We start from the raw sequence: 19,570 nt of genomic DNA, 5'->3' as shown, positions 1-19,570 counted from the left end.
GTGCTTCAGCCGTCTTTCGAAATTTCCGCTCTCCCCGATGTAAACATAGTTACAATCTGCACAGGGAATTCTATAAACGACACCTGGGAACCTCGTCTTGATCGGGTCCCTCACGTGCACCAGTTCATGTTTTAATTTACAGGCAGGAACATGTGCTACGTGTACGCCGAATGTCCACAGAACCTGTATCAACGCTTCACTAACACCAGGCAATGAATATTTCGGTCCATGCAGCACGGTGTGATAAACCAGAGTGTAGAATCGTACTACCTACGAGTCGCGAGTCGCTGCGCACAGTCCCTATATTTCTCGATCTCTAAACCACCCCTCCCCCTGCCCCTGTGTGGCTTTCAGCGCTAAACTGCAGAGCGCAAATTTGGCACGGGACAAAGAATACATACAGCACAGGACAAGCGCTAACTCGCAAACATCCTTATTGCGAGGAAGGCTTCCTAGTACATGTATATACTGTACAGACGCCATGCAGAGGCGCACTGCCCACCATGACCACAAAAAAAAAAAGAATGACGTAACGCCAAAATGCAGATTTAAAACAGCAAATCTGAAAACTCTTTTTGTCACGCAACACGACAGAAGTGTCACTGACAAATCGTTTTCCTTTCTTCACGATATCATAATTCCATAAGTTCTCTGGCCCAAAGGCACAGGACCTACAGTGCATCGGTAAATAAAGTGATGCATTGTTGGAAACAGAGTGTCCGTGTCCCCGTGCTCGATCATTCATGCATAGACTAGTTTGCCAGATATAGACCATTCCACAAGTGAGCGAAATATCGGACACAATGCCTTCAGCGCATGCGACGTAAGGCCTGGCATGTTTCTTTCCACACGCCGGTTTCCTCGGTGGCCCCGAGATGCGTTGGCAAAGCCCAGCCAGTTTAGGCGGCGCAGAACAAATAATAGTCACACTGTACCTTTCGCATGCCGATTATACAGTACATATAAGTAGGAAAGTTTTTCCTCTTTTTTTTTTCACAGTAAACATAGTTGGAAGTTAGTGCTTGTCCTGTGCTGTGTGCATTCTTCTGTGTCTCGATCGTACCGAATTCGCGCTCCGCTGTTTATTATTATGAACCAACTAGTCCAGCGACAAGCTCTCTTGAGGTTTCAGCGCGCTCTCTGGCCTGAAAAGAGAGAAAATCGCTTAAAGCGTGTGAAAAATCTCTGTAACTCCACTTGTATTTCACGGATTCTAAATTTTTTGCCGCGGTCGATTCGTAAGGCAAGAAACTCATTTAATGAAGTTATTCGACGATCTCTTGGAAAAGTGTAGCAGGTCCCCTTTAAAACAGCTCTCACTGGCGGACGCACGGAGTCACCAGGAGCCGCCAGTGACTCGGTGGTACTTAGTAATTTAGTTATTTTAACGCGATAGCGTTAGAGAGCTCGCTTCGCAGAAATTCCGCCGTCGGCGTCGGTGACGGCGTCGCTTGTGAGCGAAAAATCGTCCGTGACCAAAAAATCAAGAAAGATGCTAACAAAATAAACAATAAAAATCTTCGCTCCGACTGAGGATCGAACCCGCGCCGTTTGCGCGGCAAGCAGGCGTCCTGCCACAAAGCCACAATGTTACTTGCAACTGCTTCGGGAAAAAACACTACATAAATGCCATATAGTGAAAGGAGTCCCCTTAACGCATTGTGTTCGGCAGGTGTCACGGCGAAAATGAGCCCATTCGGCGATTTGTAGGCGCATTGGCGAGGCCATCAAACTACGTTTCTTGCGCGACGCCATGCTTCGAAAAAAAGCCGGGATAGTGCACCCATCCCCACTAAAAAAAACACACACACAAACTTGCAAACAGCTCCAAAAATGAACAACTATGTCCGTCTAGCGGAAAACATATCAAACAGCAAACATTAGATAATGTGCTGCCATCGGTGAGGCATTGTGAGAAACATGTCTCGACTACTGCAGTAAGCTTATATGGTTCCGCCGTTCTAGCACAGGGGAGTGCTTTAGATCTAAAACCTGTACCATTACTATAGAAAGATAGCGCGCGCGCGTGTGTGTGTCTGTGCGCGCGTGCGTGTGTGTGTGTAACAACACACATTAATAAGTATGCACTTAGTGGTTGAAGTGCGCACTAGGGGCCGGATTTTGCTATCGCGCTCAACTCTTAGAGGCGAAGCTTAAGAGTCCCCCAATTTTTCTCGGCGCAACTGCAGCAGGTATTGCAAGACGTACCACCGCATACTCATCCATATTGACTCCAGGCTGTAACGCCAAGGGTGTCTTGATGACGCCAGGGCTGCAAAAAATAGAGAGTAGAGTGAAACGGAAACGTAATTTAATTTCCTTTTTAACTGTCCATTACCGCCCGCCAACTTACGTTTTTAAATTCACGGGACCATGTTAACGAGATTCACTGAAGTAAACAAGGACATCACTTGACGCTACCGACGCTAAGAATGTTACGATTTTAATGTGCACTCTTCAGCATAGGTCGGTTATCCCACTCAGGAGTCGCCACCCGTCAGTCTAAGTGTGAGTGAACCAGGCTGTGTAGAATTTCGGTCACACTGAGGCCGATTGCGCCGTTCTCAGTGTAACTCAAGTGAGTTTCAGTAGAGGTGAGGGCGGATTGTCAGGATTTGCTGAGCATGGGCCACACTGAGCGCAGCTGGGCACAAGTCTGGCGAGCCTGGACAAAGTGAGCTCTACTGACGGAAATTATATTGATTAGGAAAAAGGAAGGAAAACGGGAGAGGTAAGACAGGGATGTTAACCAGTTTGGCATAACCGGTATGCTGCCCTGTACGGGGGGAAGGGATGGGCGAGATTGAAAGAAGAGTAAAGAAAGAAAGGGGAATACGCACACGCACACACAACTTCACAGCGCAGAGCGGCAGTCTTTTGCGGTATGCGGCATCATTAAAAGACTACAGCCGCTCGTGTAAGTCTGTTGTCCTTAGGAATTTGAGCAATGCCTTGGTTGCTTGAATTCTCGATGACTTATCAGGATGACATTCGAGAATTGTTTCTAGTGTCAACGTTCTGTTGTGAAGACGAGCGAGAGCGAGTATCAATGATCGTCTCTGCACAGCGTAGCGAGGACAGTCGCAGAAGGTATGCTGCAAAGTCTCCTCGGTGCCGCAGGCGTCGCAAAGAGTGTTGTCGGCCATCCCTATTCGAAACGAATTTGACTTCGTGAAAGCCACTCTTAGCCATAAGCGGCATAGCAGCGTGGCCTCTCTTCGGCGGAGTCCAGATGGTGTTTGAAGTTGCCCGCAACTCGTTTAGGTGGTGTTGCCGATAGTTTTGGCTTCTTGAGGTATTCAGTGTTGAGTGCGAAATGCTCTTTGCGATCCTTTGTAGCATGGCAGCAGCATCAGACCTTGAAAAGGGGTATAGCGCCTTGCAAAGCTGACCGAGCAGCATTATCGGCATGTTCGTTGCGAAGCACGCCGCAGTGACTTGGGAACCGTTGAAATGTCACTTGGTGTCCCTTCTCGAATGACGTATGAATGAGGTGTCTTATCTCGAATACCAGTTGTTCGTATGGTCCACGCCGCAGGGCTGAAAAGAGAGATTGTAGGGCTGCTTTGGAGTCACTAAAAATTGACCATCGCTGTGGTTGTTCGCGATTGATAACACAAAGTGCAGCGCGAAGAGCTATCAGTTCCGCCGGCGTTGATGTTGTTGGGTGGTGGGTTTTAAAGCTAACAGTTACACCTTTCGCTGGGACAACTACTGCTCCGGACGAATCACGGATGGTCGTTGAGCCGTCTGTGTAAATGTGTATGTGGTCGGTGTATTTCTCGTGCAGTAGAAGCAGAGATAGCTGTTTCAGGACAGGCGATGACACATCAGATTTTTTCTTGATTCCTGGTACACTGAGGTGCACTGCAGGACGAACCAAACACCAAGGTGGAATCGATGGTTTGGATGCGGGGCTGAAGCCTGACGGTAGGTTGGCGGAGTAGCTCCAGATTGTTGCGCAGTATGATGCTAGCGGTCTTTCTGAGGGCAGTGTTGACAGGTGGTGGTTAGGAGCTCGAGAAAAATGCCTGATGTGAGCTCTCAAGGCTTCTAACGCAATGTGCGTTTGTATCGGTAGATCCTTGGTGATGGCAATAGTCGCCTCTGTTGGCGCACATTTGGGCAGACCAAACTCTGAGTGCCAGATCTTGTGCAGCCTGTAGAACGCGAAGATTTGTCTTGCAGGTGTTGGTTAGTACAGGCAGACTATATCTCAGAAACCCAAGAAAGAGTGCTCGGTATAATTCCAACATTGCATCTACTGACATGCCCCAGTTTTTCCCTCCCAAGAACTTGAGCAGCTGGGCAATGGCCGTCAGGCGCTTCTTCAGGTATGCCACGTGTGGGCTCCAATTGCGGTTTCTGTCAATAATTATGCCGAGAAATTTGTAGGTTCTGGCATAAGGAATCGACTGCCCGTCAATAGAAATGGCATATGGTGTCATTGGTTTGCGCGTGAACGCCACCAATGCACATTTCTCCGGGTATATTCTGAGGCCTTGTTTGCTAAGGTACTGCGCTGTCACTGCTGCAGCCTTTGAAGTCTCGCACGTATTTGAAGTTGTGTAATGGCTTAGGCCCAGACACATATGTCGTCTGCGTGTATAGATATCTTGATCGTACTTGGCCGGGATTCGACAAGTTGAATGAGGATGAGGTTGAATAGTATGGGACTGAGTACTCCGCCTTGAGGAACGCCTCGGCAGGTATAGAGTAGTGTGGTGGGGCCGTCTTCGGTGGACACAAAGAACGACCTTGCAGACAGGTAGCTACCAATCCATCCAAGAATTCGACCACCAAGGCCAACCACCTCAAGTGCATCGATAATAGCCTCGTGTAGCACATTATCATAGGCGCCTTTCACATCCGAAAACAACGCTGCAGATAGTCGCTTACGTGATCTCTGCCGCTGAACGTACGTAACGAGATCAAGAACATTGTCTATGCGTGAACGGTCACGTCGGAAACCAGCCATGGAGTTTGGATAGATCTTGTAGTGTTCGAGATACCACTCCAGGCGGCCATATATCATTCGTTCCATTATCTTCCCCACGCAGCTGGCCAATGCAATAGGGCGATACGAGGCAAGTTCAAGTGGGGACTTGCCTTGCTTCAGGAGTGGTACTAATCGGCTTGTCTTCCATTCGTCGGGAACGTTGCCCTCTTGCCACGAGTTGTTTTAGAGTCGCAGTAGTTCTCCCCGCGCAGCCTCACCAAGATTGCACAAGGCTCGGTACGATATACCATCTGGCCCCGGAGATGAACGCCTGCATGAAGCCAGTGCTGCCTCGAGTTCCTCCATTGTAAAAGGAAGGTCCATTTGGCTATCACGGGAACAGGGGATGGCACATCCGGCAACGGAATCTGAACGAACCGCTTGCTCGGTGATCCTCGCGCAAAAATCTTCTGCAACTTCGATGTCTTGTAGCTTTTGAAAAAGTGCCAACGCCTTGAAGGGAAAGCGCTGTTCAGGATGGCAGCGCAAGCCACGCACCGTCTTCCAGATTTGAGAAAGGGGCTTGGGGGGGTCTAATGTCTGGCAAAACGTTGTCTGCCGTTGAGAGGCCATTATGCCTCTCAACGAGAGGCGTTGAGAGGCCATTACGCTATGACCCAATTGTCCATACGACGCTGAATTTTCTTTTACATCCGCCTGGCTGTCCTAAGGTCATGTGTGGACTTGGTACGCTGATATCGTCGTTCCGCACGACGGCGAAGCGCTCGAAGTCGTTCCAATTCTGTATCGAAATCGTTTCGCTTAGAAGGAATCACGATCGGGCGCGTTGCGTCTTGTATTGTGCTCTTGATTGCTTGCTCTAGCCCACTGGGCAGGCCCGCTTGGCAAACATTTTCCATATCAGACTGGAAAGTGGTCCAGTTAGTAATTCTGACGGTCTTCTGTAGACAACACTTGGAGAGCCCTTTGATGTGAAGATAGGCAGGAATGTGATGACTTCCGTGTGTCTCAATATCCGAGAACCACTTAACACATCTGGTGAAGGAGCTGGAGACGAATGTAAGATCAAAGCAGCTACCGTACGTCACACCTCGAAGAAACGTTGGGCTGCCATCATTCAGGAGAGAAAGGCCATGATTCGAGGCGAAACTTGCCAATCGTCGTCCTCTTGCGTTTGTCCTTGTGCTTCCCCATGCCAGATGATGCGCATTAAAATCTCCTATAATGATCCATGGAGCAGAACATACAGTCAATCTATGTTCTAATCTTCGTGAATAAAAAGTACTCGAAGGCGATATATAAACGCCTATTAAAGTAAGCATGAGATTGTTCTTTTTAACAGTCAAACACACATACTGATTGTCGTCATCAGGCGCAGTTGGCTGTAGCAGATAAGTGAGTTCACGCCGAACATAAACGATGATTTTGCTGCATGTCCCATTTGTCGAGGACATGACAGCTTCGTACCCCGATAATCTGACAGGTTTCGATATGTTGGGCTCGCAAATGACGATGATGGGGATACCATTAGTGTTCAGAAATTGACGAAAATCAGAAAGCCGTGATTTGAGCCCTGTCATATTCCACTGGATGACGGACGCTGTCTTGATTTCCGGCCGAAAAGAAGGGTGGTTGGTAGCCATGGCTCTACGCAAGAGATTCAAGCACTGGGCTCAAAGCGTCCAGTACTTTGAGTGCACTCCGTGCGGGCGTTGTCCCCATGTCCAATAAGACCTCTCGAATGGCGCCCATGAGGGAACGAAGCATAGAGATCACTTGACGATGTGCCCTAGGTACGTCATCAACGGCGGGTGAAGTCTCCAGAAGGCGCGTCACCTCCTGAGGTTCCTTGGCAAGTAAGTGGTTCGGAAGCGCGGGCCATTCCTTTGGGGAAAGATTCCTATCCGCTGTTGCCTTTGAGCTGATTGGCCCGTTAGTAGTTTGACTATGTGGTGCCGCATTGAAGTGGGCGCTGTCGTTTCGTGCATGAGCCTTTTTTGAGGTCGAACGATGGCGCCGCCGCCCGCGCCGACGTCGGACTGCTTCGGCAGCCTCTCTGTGGGTCGAGTTGTCTCTCGCAATTTGTTTGAGAACAGCACGCTCCTTCTTGATGCGAGGACAGTCTTTCGACGAGGCAGCGTGAGAGCCATTACAGTTGGCGCACTTCAGAACACTGGAGCGGCAGGTATCTTCCGCGTGTGGTTCAGCGCACCGGGGGCTCAGTAAAGAGTTGGGGCACGCGCCCTTGACGTGCCCTAACAGGGGCGTAGCCAAGGGGGTGTTGGGGGGGTTCAAACCCCCCCCGAAAGTTTTCAATTTTGCTTGCGCATATATACACGCACACATACAAACGCACGCACGAACATATATAAAGTATGGTTGAACCCCCCCCCCCCCCCGAAAAAATTTCTGGCTACGCCCCTGTGCCCTAACCTGAAGCACTGATGGCATTGCAGTGGCTTTTGTATGAATGGGCGAACAGGTTGTCGGAAATGCCCGACTTTGACGTGGGATGGTATACAATCCCCCTTGAATATCACTTTTACACACCGTGTCTGACCAAGACGTCGCACTTGCGTGATGACGATGCCCTCATTTGCCGGTTTGATGAGGGTAGGTAGGTCCGCGTTGGGAATTGCACATCGATGTCGTAAACCACACCGGTTATGAATGTATCGCCCATCGGGATAAAAGGACGCACTTTGATACCGCCTAGCTCCGTGATTTGCCGAAGTTTTCCGAGCACACTCACATGGATCACGTCTATAGCAAGGATGTTTTTCCGTGTATTGACTCTAATGTCTTTAATCTCATTGGGCACCGCACATTCTAGATAAGCGGATGGGGCTTGCCTGTTCAGCAATCGTAGGTTGCCTGATTCTTCCGGCACGAAGATGATGACGTGCGGCCAACGTTCAAGCCTTGGCTTCATAGTGGCTCTACTCGCAGGAGTTGACGGAGTTGCGTTGAAGATCTTTCTCTTCGCCCTTTTGCTTTGGACGGGGATAAAGACGTCGTCTGATGTGTCATCTCCCCAGACTGAGTACAGTTCTGTGTCCTCGGTGTCACTGAGGAAGCTTACTCGTTTCCTTGCGGTTGACAGCCGTGATGACTTCTGGCCAGGTGCGCCTCGGGAAGGCTCCGCGTCCATGGCCGCAAGACGGGGAGCCGAGACACCAGAAAAAACCGTAGATTGATTAGGTGCCCGATTGAGCTCTTAGCTAAAACATATTTGGTGGGCGAGTCTGAGTAAGTGCAGTTTATTTTGCCGAACTATGTTCATCAAAACACACACATATACCATATTCTCGCATCTTGTGATCGTAGCTACATAGTGTACGCAAACGTGCAGCTATATAATATTCCCACCATGATCAAGCAATGCCATCATCACCTCCAGCGGCATCGGCGGTGCTCGAGAACTCTGCATCAACAGCTCAGTGGTATGAACCACCATGTGCCTAATATGTTCCGTGCCTTCCGCGCAGTGCCATAAACAGTGTGCAATGGAAACGAAGACACGTCTGAGATTTATGCATTACCTGTGCTATACACGTTTTAGGGCTTTTCTTGCGTGTAAACAAATCTCGTACACGTAACTGAAATTAACAGCATTTTATGACCTTACTCTGCTGGCTTAAAGTTAGCCAAACACACAACCACGACAAATGGACTAAAAAGCACCTCTTGCTATGAACCGAACATTGTTCCTCTCCGCTGTAACCATCATCATCTACACTGAAAATAAAACACGGGAAAAATATCAGCACTCCAGGCACGATATTGATGGCCGTTTTCTGTGACGTGGCGCTGTCAGTGCTTGTGCTCGCAGTCATTGATATAGATCGGTTTGCGCGCAGTTATACTCCCCACACAATTTACGCGATAATCTAGGTGAATCATCTGAGGTGAGTACGCGAACTTACTACAGTGTTGGTTCGTTTATGTGGTTTAATATCTGAAAGCGACTCAGGCTACCAGAAGTGCTGCAGCCGAGCGCTTCGGGTGATTTCGACCACCCTGGGGTTCATTAACACCAATTGACATCGTATGGGCCTCTAGCATTGCGCCAACGTCTTCACCACAGTGCTAAAAGAAACATGTCAGAATGTCACTCTCAATTACGCGGTACTGTAGCAGCCAGTGCCACACTGATTTGTCCTTTCACTGCATAGTGGCGTATAAAGCCTTCATCGCCACCAACCTCAAGTCATCTGTTTTCAATCATGGCCGTTGCTTACTTGCCAGTGGGCTTGACTCGCACGTATTTGCAACAATCCATGGACCGCGCGCACGTTACCTCCACATGGAGTTGAAAAGAACGTGAGACATTCGGACAAGGCTCTCGTAAAACTGACGCCAGTGTTGTTGCTCTCTTCAAGTTACGCTCCTGGTTTTGCAAGAACGTCGAGCCTAACTTAAACTGAAAACTGTGTACTATAGACGATATTTTTAAGCGCGGGTCTCCTGTACTGGTCAGGCCGGCCGTTCTCAGCAGTGCGACCTAGTAGCTTCCATAATCTAAATAAACTCTCGAAGTTTGTCCTTCACTTCACCTAAGTGCAGCTCCTCCGTTTGACTGAAGAAAACGATTCGCTGATCAGGCATGTTTACTGATTATCGCCCATAAGCAGCCACCCCTTCTGCCGAGGGCCGGCGGTGACATTGCCCTACTCGAGTCGAGGTGGAGCGCTGAGTTGAGGAAAGTTCTGGGGGTAGGCGTGCTTGCTCCACGAGTCATCGGTCGTAGAGGCTTAGGGCTTATGACGCCTCCATACCCACCGTATCTTGCAAGTCAAATAGAACGAATGCAAAGTATTGTAATATAATAATTGCTGGGTTTTCACGTTTCAAAAACCACGATATGATACGAAGGACGCAGTAGCGGAGGGCTCCTGAAATTTTTACCATATGATGTTCTTTAACGTGCGCTTAAATCTAAATACACGGGCCTCTAGCATTTCGCCTCCATATAAATGCGGCCGCCGCGACCAGCATTCGATGCCGCGACCTTCGGTTTAGAAGTCGAGCACCATAACTGCTAGACCACCGCGGCGGAAGTGAATGCAAACTCTGATTGACCAGGTGGGACGCTTCGTGTGCCCTGTTTTCTCGTGCGCCTATAGCTCGTGTTGCCTCAAAATTTTGTAGGCTCGTTCACACGAGGTGTCCCAAAGTGGTACGTTTTCCCGAATCTCTCTGCGCTATTGAGCACGTCAGCATTGTGCTGTAACTGCTAATGTTCGCGGTCATTGAGTGCCATAAGTACCATGTTCGCGTGTGGGAGCATGGCATCATGCTTTCTCATTTGTTTGTTAAACGTTAGTTCATCGTTAGTGAATGTTTGTAGCAATGTATATACGGTGGTTAAAAACTGAGAGGCCTGTACTGTGTGTAGTTCAATACATTACTACCGATATCAGTGTCCTGCCTCTCGTGAGAAACTGACTCATTTAAGTAGAAATATACACGGTCCCAACGCAGCTCATGGGTTTCGTACCACCCAGTAAATATACAGTGCAATAAATTACGCTCTACTTACTTGACTGAGTTGACACGGACACCGAATGGTGCATTCTCTGAAAAGAAAAAGACAAAGAATTCTCGTGACGTCATCTTTACGTAACAACCAACGTGATAGATTGGCAAGGAAGTTCGATATATAACGTAAAATTACGACGGTAAGACGTGCAGGGGCGTATGGGTGCTGAATCGATTGCGAATGATATGCATTTATCACTAAAGCTAGGTTTCGAAAGAAAGCAATAGTTTGCAAAGAGAATAAATTACCTTATAGAATAGGTGCCGACAATTCATCGATAAATGATAGTGAAGAGCAATACGAATTGCCGCGATCAAATATTGAAAAAAAAAAAAGAAACATGCTGGCAAAGCAGCTCTTATCTTACACCAAGACAGTCGGCACCAAGCATACACAAGTACGTCCTTTTGCCTAAGGCAGGGATCGGCAACCGGCGGCCCGCGGGCCGCATGCGACCCACAGGGCAGTAGCAAGCGGCCCCCGGCACGACGTTAGAACCCCCCCCCCCCTTACTAGCCGGTGAACACCTCCCGACTAAGCGATGAACGCCTGTACGACTTTCTGCGTGTGTCGTTGAGCGACCTTAATGTAAATATTTGCGAGTTGGCCAGCAATGTTCAGCACCAAAAAACGCAGTGAAAGAGTTTGTCTTTTTTTTTTTGCTGGTAACCTATGTTGATAATTTGGAACCTTGCGATGAAAAATTCTTAGACAGGGTTTGTGTGCTGGAGCAGACGTTTCTACAAGCGGACTTGTCTTCTTCAAGGCTGCAACTGCTGGCATGGCATAACATGACTGTATGACGACGAACATAAATGACAGCTCAGAGCATGAAAATCATGAGACGCATGTCATGTACAGCATGATTTGCATGACATGGCCTCGGGGCGTTCGCGACCGTTCAGTTAGTGGATATACACCGAATTTGGTATAACGAGAGATTTCTGTACGACGAGCATAAATGATAGGTGGCAACATGAAATCATGATATGCATTTCATCTACGGCATGACTTACATGCCACGCTCATGGAGCGCTCGCTGCCGCTTCGCTGGCTCGATATGCACCAAACTTGGTACTGCGTGACGTGATTTTAGGGCGAACATAAATTACAGGTCCTAACATGCAAATCATGACAGGCATGTCATGTATGGCACGATTTACATGACACTGTCTTGGTGCGCTTCCGGCCGTTTTGTTGACTGGATATATACCAAAATTGTTATGACATGACATAAGTGGTCACGAACATAAATGACAGGTGAATGACAGGACAGAATATATGACAGGTTTAATACCGGAATATACGTGTCGTTATCATGGTGCATAGCCGGTTGTAAATGCATGCATGCACGCATGACAAACATGGGCTATATTGGATTAGATGCCATGACATGAATGACTTCATTTGCCTCAAGAACAAGCAAGGCGATGTATGCCACTCTTCGCTCGCTGCTTCGCATTGCATCGATTCCCACAATGCGTGGGGTCTGCCGGATTTTTGGCAGTGGTTTTTAATGTGAAAAAGAATGATACCGCTTGCCTTCTGAATTTTCGGTGACACAAGGAAAGCTATCGGGAGCGGAAGTATAGAAGAGGCAGGTGAGGCGGCTGGCAAGGGAAGCGGAGTGAGCACAGTTCGGCGCCTCCTTGAACTGGCGAAATGAACAAAACTTAACCGGCGAAGACTGACAAGCCTTTTGCTGTATTCATAAATGGCTACTGAGTGATAATAAAGGCGCTGTTTGGACGCAACGTTGAGAACAAACGCGCTAGCAGCTTGATTCTGCGTCAGCTTATAGCTCCGCGTAATAATGACTAAAGTGTAGGGAATGGCTTGTTAGCTTGTTCGTTTTTTTTTTCTACAGATAACTGGCCTAGCCAAGGAGGGGTGTCGGGAGGGGGTTTAAACGCCTCCGCCCCTCCCCCAATTTCTCAATTTTGCACGTGTATATATACACCCATACATGCAATCCCACGCGCGTACATAAAAAGTGGTTGAACCCCCCCCCCCCCTCCCCGTAAATATTTCTGGCCACTTCCCAGCTACAAAGTGACTAATTGACAAGGACTGCATCCGACCCGTTCCATTTCTGTGAAACTGCCACCAAGCTCTCCCCTTGAGCAGTCGCTATGAACGGTGCGGCCGCACCCACTCACCTAATGCCGCGCATCGCGTCAGGTGGTCCAGTGCTGCCTTGGTCATACAATAAGGTGTCGAACCTTTCACCTGTTCAGGGAGGCAGTAGAAAAACAATTCTGTAAGTTTCACATGTGACGCTGCACAGTTGGTAAGAAGATGACTCTTAAGGGCTCGTTTTTCTTTGTTAGACACAGTATTAATGAGACCTAACAGACAATAACGCCAAGGAAAGTATAGGGGAGTGTTACCTGTAGTATTTAGAATATAAATGTGAAGAAAGTAAAGTGGACGAAAAGATAACCTGCCGCCGGCAGGGACCGAACCGAAGGTCGCAGGTTCGAAGGTCGCAGGTTCGGTCCCTGCCGGCGGCAGGTTATCTTTTCGTCCACTTTACTTTCTTCACATTTATATTCTAAATACTACAGGTAACACTCCCCTATACTTTCCTTGGCGTTATTGTCTGTTAGGTCTCATTAATACTGCACAGTTGGTAGTGGCATATAGGGCGTTGGGAAGACAGATTGCAAATGAAAGCAGACACATATACACAACGCAACAGTTAGTGCAGAGTTCATTAGTGTTTTATGGAATTCAGTGGTTCTTGTCCCATTGAAGTGAACGGCGTTGTGAATGCAAAGGAAAAAAACCTTCTTTCCTAGAGAGCACGGAAGTGAAATGCACTGAACGGTTGCTTTGGCATGAGAGGCGAAGCCATCGGCTCATCTGCTAGTGCCGTCTGTATAAGCTGTGGTTAAAGCGAATATTTACATACGCAGCAACAGACGCCATAATTTGCCGGTCCGTTATAAATTGAAGAAATAGGTTAGCTTTGCAGCTATTTTGAAAAAAAAAAGAAATGTTATTACGTGTCTTGTTTGTGAGACATCATCTCGATAATACCAAATCGCTAATACCAAAGACCCCCCCCCCCCCCGGCCCCTCTAGAAAGAAGCGATATGAGCTAGAAATTTCAAACGTGATCTCAGCACTGCTTCAAAATCTATAAGAAAGTACGCATTCCTTTCGTTCGACACCATCAGCCAAACATTTGAGGCATCCGTACTTGGCGATATGCCTTGACTATTGTGGCACTACGGTATTTTGTTCACATTGCATCTAGAGCTGCCCAATAATAGTAAGGCAAGTCCACATGAGTTTCTTCATTAATTTTAGCCAGAAAATACCTCGTCACTGCAATTACAGCCGGTGCAATTTTTACAGAAAGAAAATACGTAGAAAACTCAGCGTGGCAGGCCCCAAACGTCCAAGCTACTCACCACAGCCGTCGAGGCGACGCTTGAAACATTGACAATGTTACCTGTAAAAGATTCAATGCATCACTGTAATTGTCGCATTGGGTACTCGTGAACGGCTCGTAAGGTATTTCATGAAGCGTTATTCGTGAATGAGCGCACGTTGCACAAGCCATCGCAAATAACCATAAACGTGTACCAATAGGGTATGATGATGATGATGACGATGATATGTGGCTAATTCCGCTTTGTACCGGGTGGACCCCTTATTGGAGTCCTAGGCTAATAAATAAATAATAAATATATAATTAAAAAATAAGAAATAAAATAATAAAATAACAAAAATAAATCATAAATAAATATACACGCAGTACGAAAGGCACATAAGATCAGCACTATTCAAAATGTACAGCGCCATCTGTCGCCAATTCCATAAGCTCAATCCCTCATGTTTTGTTGGAGGTGAAAACGAAACCAGTCGCATACCGCAGCCTTTCAGGTGCTAGCTACTGGTTCTTTTCTTCGTTCTGCGATGACTTCCCAATGCTTCGTGCGCTGTTCAGACAACGAGGAAGCCCTGACAGTGCCGGGAACAAGGTAACACAATTTTTAATAGAATTTATCAGTTACCTAAACGAAGAAAAACAATGTACCGACACGAACTTGTTTCGTCAACAAGATCGGCACTGTGCTTTCGTTCAGAAATGATCGGCGCGCGAAAAAGCGCGCTTCAATCTACGTTCTCATTTATCTGTGCAATTTAATTGCTCGCCTACAAAACAAGCTAACCTTGCAGAACGATATGTGCATTTTACAAGAGACGGCCGACGTCGCACACGCTCGAGAGGGCACGATTGATCAACATTAGCTTGTCGGTGCTACAGGTCGACAAAAGCAAGGATTTACTTATATGAACGTGTGTAGCCAGGGCCACAGACGCTGCTGCGCGCGTCCGCGCATAATCAGTGCCGCCACACGAGACTCGACCGGCGCAAAGATTCCAACAGGCATCTCTTTGCAAGCGCCGCAAGACAGTGTGCGCTGAAGTACATAGTCCCCATGCCGCGTCTGATCTTCGCTTTACGCACGCTTATCTCTCCCCTTTTATTTTTCTTTTGCTTTCTTCAGTCAGCGTGCGCTGCGAACACGGAGCTAACTTGCAGAGCCGTGCAGTAGATGAAGCTGTTCGGTAGGTCATCGCACACATCCTTGCGCTGATAGCGGGCTTAACCCATGCATAACCATGAAGGCGTGGTTATGCTAGTCTCCGCGGCATGCGAAAGCAAATAGCGCAATATCTTAAAAGGATAAGTCAGTGAACGCACACGTCTAGCGTTCAAGAAAACTAGAACGACAATACTAAATCCGCGCGATAGATTACGACCACGAAACGTTATAACAACCAGTGCGCAGTAAAAGAGCATTACTTGGGCTGCTCTCTTTTTATACAGTTGAAACGGACGTTAAGCAATTTCGTTTGGTTTGCGGCGCACCACTCATGCACATGTCCATGCCTTGTTTATTTCGAAAAAACTACGACACGCGCTACTGCGGAGAGTGTAGAGATACTTCTGGCTAAAGAAATGAGCCGAGAAAATCAGCACAGCGTTCCACAGGTCGCGTAGAAACAACGTGGTGTCGATATCTGACGAGTGTTCATGACGCGTGGATAAAATCACACTGGCCATTAAAATCGAGATGTATTGCAGTGCAAGGTTACCTTAGAAGCTTGACAGTCACACCTCCTCTGCAACGAACACTTTTCTTGAACGCCTACCTCAGATCGGAAGCGCACGCCACTAGACAACAGAAGTTCGGCTTTGCGAAGCGGCGCGCCTGTTGCAGCGGCCGTCCGGATGAGTTTTTAAGCGCACAGAACTTCGATATGGTGTTCTCGTCGATTTGTGTTAGCACAGTGAGATCCTCAGACCATTCCGCTCTGGGTGTCCAAGAAAACGGCCACATTTTCTTGGCCCGAAAGCTCCACCAACGACTGCTGCTCAGCCTCTCCGTGGCCTTTCCTCAAGGAGCCGCTAGCAGACCATAGATACTCCGCGACGGCGACCAACAAAAGATGGCGGACGCGCCCAGTGTTGTCGGCGCACCAAGCATTATGAATATCCCTTATTGACATCACTATGCTAATATGGTGTCCCCACGAATCGATTTAAGAGGGTGGGAGCAAGTGGCCAACCCCTCCTCACGCGTGTCCGACTTTACCTCTAAAGATGTGAGTAACCGATACAATGAGCAAAAAAAGAAACGTGAAATATACTTTTAGCGAACTTTGGAAAGAAGCTGAAACCAGCGAAAACTTTGTGCGCAGGCAGAAAACCAGATTCTGACCACGATCGATTATTTCGTTCTTTGCGTGTCGGTACCTGTGCCGCGAGTGCCGCTGGCGAGGAAGCAACTACCACGAAAAGTGGAGTTACACGCTCTGCGGCACAGCCGTGCCCCTGGCCGCTTCGTTACGTTAACGAGGCGCCACGTTTACGTTACGTTAACTAGTTCTGCTTCATCCCGTATTTCATAAATTTGCTTGCTACCATATGACCACCTCAATCGTCCTAGCCTTGACGGGTAATGTGAATTAGCAGCGCCCGTCCTTGTGTGTTCTTTCCTAGCCCGTGTATTGTAGCGCCGTTTTTCTTCAATATCAATGGGAGTTTTCTTGAATCACATGGGAGTTCCAGCTGTGTTCCGTGAACACCTCTGTTTGCTGTCCGGTACGCTGGCGCGGACTTTCGCCCAGCTACCGGCGAAACAAAATTTTCCGCTACTTTTTCTACCCTTTCTTGCATAGCAGTCCACCCCAACCACGTTGACGAAGTCGTGACCAGCGCCCGCTGCCAAAGCACCACCGCCAGGTCTAGAAAGCTGCAAGTGGAAACGAAGGAACCCCACTGCCCCGAGGGGTTTCCTGTGTTTAGAAACACCACCGTTTGTGCCGAGGATCGAAACGCCAGTGCAGGGAGAGAGCCGAAAACTCGGGGCTTGTAGAAGACGAATAGGCTGTCTGTGTACGAAGTTGTTGTAAGAAAGATTATTTCGAACGAATGATTACTGATCTTTAGCAGAAAAATATCCTTGAAATTTACAGACACCGCGGCGTTTGCCTACTGCGTGCCTCTCTTCGTCCTCGTCGGCATCTGCACTGTTCCCTCAACTAAATTAAGGAGGTTACACAACACCTTTCGGGAAAGAGGTGGGAGGGGCGGTGAGGGGAAAGAGTCCGACACCCCACTTATGCGTGTTCATTCGTGTGTTTGTAGGTATGCGTGTACATATACATATACACAATGCAAAAGTTTCGGTGAATAGAGCCCCGAACGAGAAAGTACTCACTCGCCTTCCCTACAAAAGTGACCGCCACCCTGAATTGGCTGTAGTACATTCTGGTGCGATAATAGAACGCGTTTCGTGTTGACTGAGATCACTTTAAATCTACGATATTCTGTGAAAGCTGCGCTGTAATGCTGCCTCAAAGTTGTCACTCATATCAGAGGGCGTCAAGTAGGCCTCAGAAATCAGTTGTCACGTCATAGTTTCTGAGAGTTTAACAATCAATGTTGCCGCTGTGTTGACCGTCAACACATAATAGTTTCCTTCTACACTGGGCAAATAGGCCCATTGTATTCTGTGTGCTTATAACCTTGTAGTGTACGTATGCATCCCCTACACCCTCTCTCCCCAGCAGAACCCTATGGATGTTTTCCGTATGCATTCCATTAACTATGCGTATATATATATTGTCACGTGGTCGTGACGCCGACGAAGACAGCAGTCGGCGTTTGCAGGATGAAACTGTTTATTTGGCCGAACTTGTGGCCGGAAAATGAGAACTAGCACTACAGCAATACACGCTGTACAACGATAGCGGCGAACAGGGCGTCGTCCGTCGATCAACTGACAAGCGGTCAAGCGCGTCGGCTTTTATACAGGCGCTATCGAACTTTCCAGCGATATCGCTGGTGGTTGCGCAATCTCTAGAATGAGCTCGAGCGTTCGCGTCTTGCGCGCAATCTTAACAAAATCATCTACAATAATCGTGAAGCTTCTCGAAGAATGAGGCGCGGTTTGCGCTGAGCGTTGCCGACAGCCTTTGTGGGCGAATGCAGCAAAAGTGATCAGAAACGTACGTGGCAATGCCCCCCTCTGAAAAAGCATCGTCCCGATGCTTAAAAACAGAACATGAATACATGCAATACTAAAGAAAACTAAGCAGACAAACATTAGAGTCCTCAGGTGCGTTAACGAGCATAGTACGGTTTAAGGCGCACCACATGCACGACCTCGGGTCGAGCTCGGCGCCTCTGAGAGTTCGTGATGCCGTCCGGGACAACCTCGTAGTCGAGTGCGCCGAGACGTCGAAGTACCTTGTACGGTCCGAAGTATCGTCGAAGAAGCTTCTCGCTCAGTCCACGTCGTCGTATTGGCGTCCAGACCCAGACACGGTCGCCGGGCTGGTACTCCACGAAGCGTCGCCGAAGATTGTAGCGACGGCTGTCGGTGTGCTGCTGGGTCTTGATGCGCAGGCGGGCGAACTGTCGAGCTTCTTCGGCACGTTGTAAGTAAGCGGCGGCGTCGAGGTTGTCTTCGTCGGTGACGTTCGGTAGCATGGCGTCGAGTGTCGTCGCCGGGCTCCTTCCGTAGACCAACTTGTACGGCGTCATCTGCGTCGTTTCTTGGACGGCCGTGTTGTATGCGAAGGTCACGTACGGAAGGATGACATCCCACGTCTTGTGCTCGACGTCAACGTACATGGCCAGTATGTCGGCGATGGTCTTATTTAGCCGCTCGGTGAGGCCATTGGTTTGAGGGTGGTAGGCAGTGGTCCGGCGGTGGCTTGTCTGGCTGCACCTCAAGATCGCCTGAGTTAGCTCCGCTGTAAACGCCGTACCTCTGTCGGTGATGAGGACCTCTGGGGCGCCATGACGCAGAACGATGTCTTCAACAAAGAACTTCGCTTCCTCGGCAGCACTGCCTCTAGGTAGGGCCCTTGTTTCGGCGTAGCGGGTCTGGTAGCCAGTAGCTACGACGATCCACTTATTACCGCTAGTCGACGTTGGGAACGGCCCTAGGAGGTCCATCCCGATCTGCTGGAACGGTCGCCGAGGTGGCTCGATCGGCTGAAGAAAGCCCGCTGGTCTTGTTGGCGGTGTCTTGCGTCGCTGACAGTCTCGGCATGTCCTTACGTAGCGAGTGACGTCGGCGGCAAGGCGCGGCCAGTAGTACTTTTCCTGTACTCTTGCCAGCGTTCGGGAAACACCGAGGTGTCCTGCTGTCGGGTCGTCGTGCAGGGCCTCGAGGACTTCTGGTCGCAATTCTTGAGGCACCACGAGAAGGTACTTGGCTCGATGTGGCGAGAAGTTTTTCTTTTGGAGAACGCCGTTGCGTAAGAAAAACGTCGCCAGTGCTCGCTTGAACACTTTCGGAACGACGGCGTTCTTGCCCTCGAGGTACTCCATAAGGCCTCTGAGTTCCGGGTCGGATCGCTGTTGTTCAGCGAAGTCGTCGGCACTTATGGTTCCCAAGAAGCAGTCATCATCCTGGTCGTCTTGCGGCGGCGGGTCCACGGGGGCACGAGACAGGCAGTCGGCGTCAGAGTGTTTTCTTCCGGACTTGTAAACGACGTGAATGTCGAATTCTTGCAGTCGTAGGCTCCACCGT

At 48.8% G+C, this 19,570-nt stretch overlaps 1 protein-coding gene across 1 annotated transcript in view; it reads right to left on the bottom strand.

Annotated features, from left to right (window-relative positions):
- Positions 1–19,570, bottom strand: part of LOC119390605 (3-oxoacyl-[acyl-carrier-protein] reductase FabG) — a 67,363-nt gene that overhangs the window by 2,268 nt on the left and 45,525 nt on the right. Inside the window, exons 5-8 of the mRNA XM_037658194.2 lie at positions 13,922–13,962; positions 12,662–12,731; positions 10,503–10,539; positions 2,209–2,272 (exon numbers count right to left, since the gene is read on the bottom strand). Of these exons, the coding sequence (XP_037514122.1) occupies positions 2,209–2,272; positions 10,503–10,539; positions 12,662–12,731; positions 13,922–13,962 (212 nt within the window). The remainder of the gene's footprint in view (positions 1–2,208; positions 2,273–10,502; positions 10,540–12,661; positions 12,732–13,921; positions 13,963–19,570) is intronic.

The sequence above is a fragment of the Rhipicephalus sanguineus genome, chromosome 4, assembly GCF_013339695.2.
Source record: "Rhipicephalus sanguineus isolate Rsan-2018 chromosome 4, BIME_Rsan_1.4, whole genome shotgun sequence".
Taxonomy (NCBI): domain Eukaryota; kingdom Metazoa; phylum Arthropoda; class Arachnida; order Ixodida; family Ixodidae; genus Rhipicephalus; species Rhipicephalus sanguineus.
This window is presented reverse-complemented; position numbering and strand designations above follow the sequence as displayed.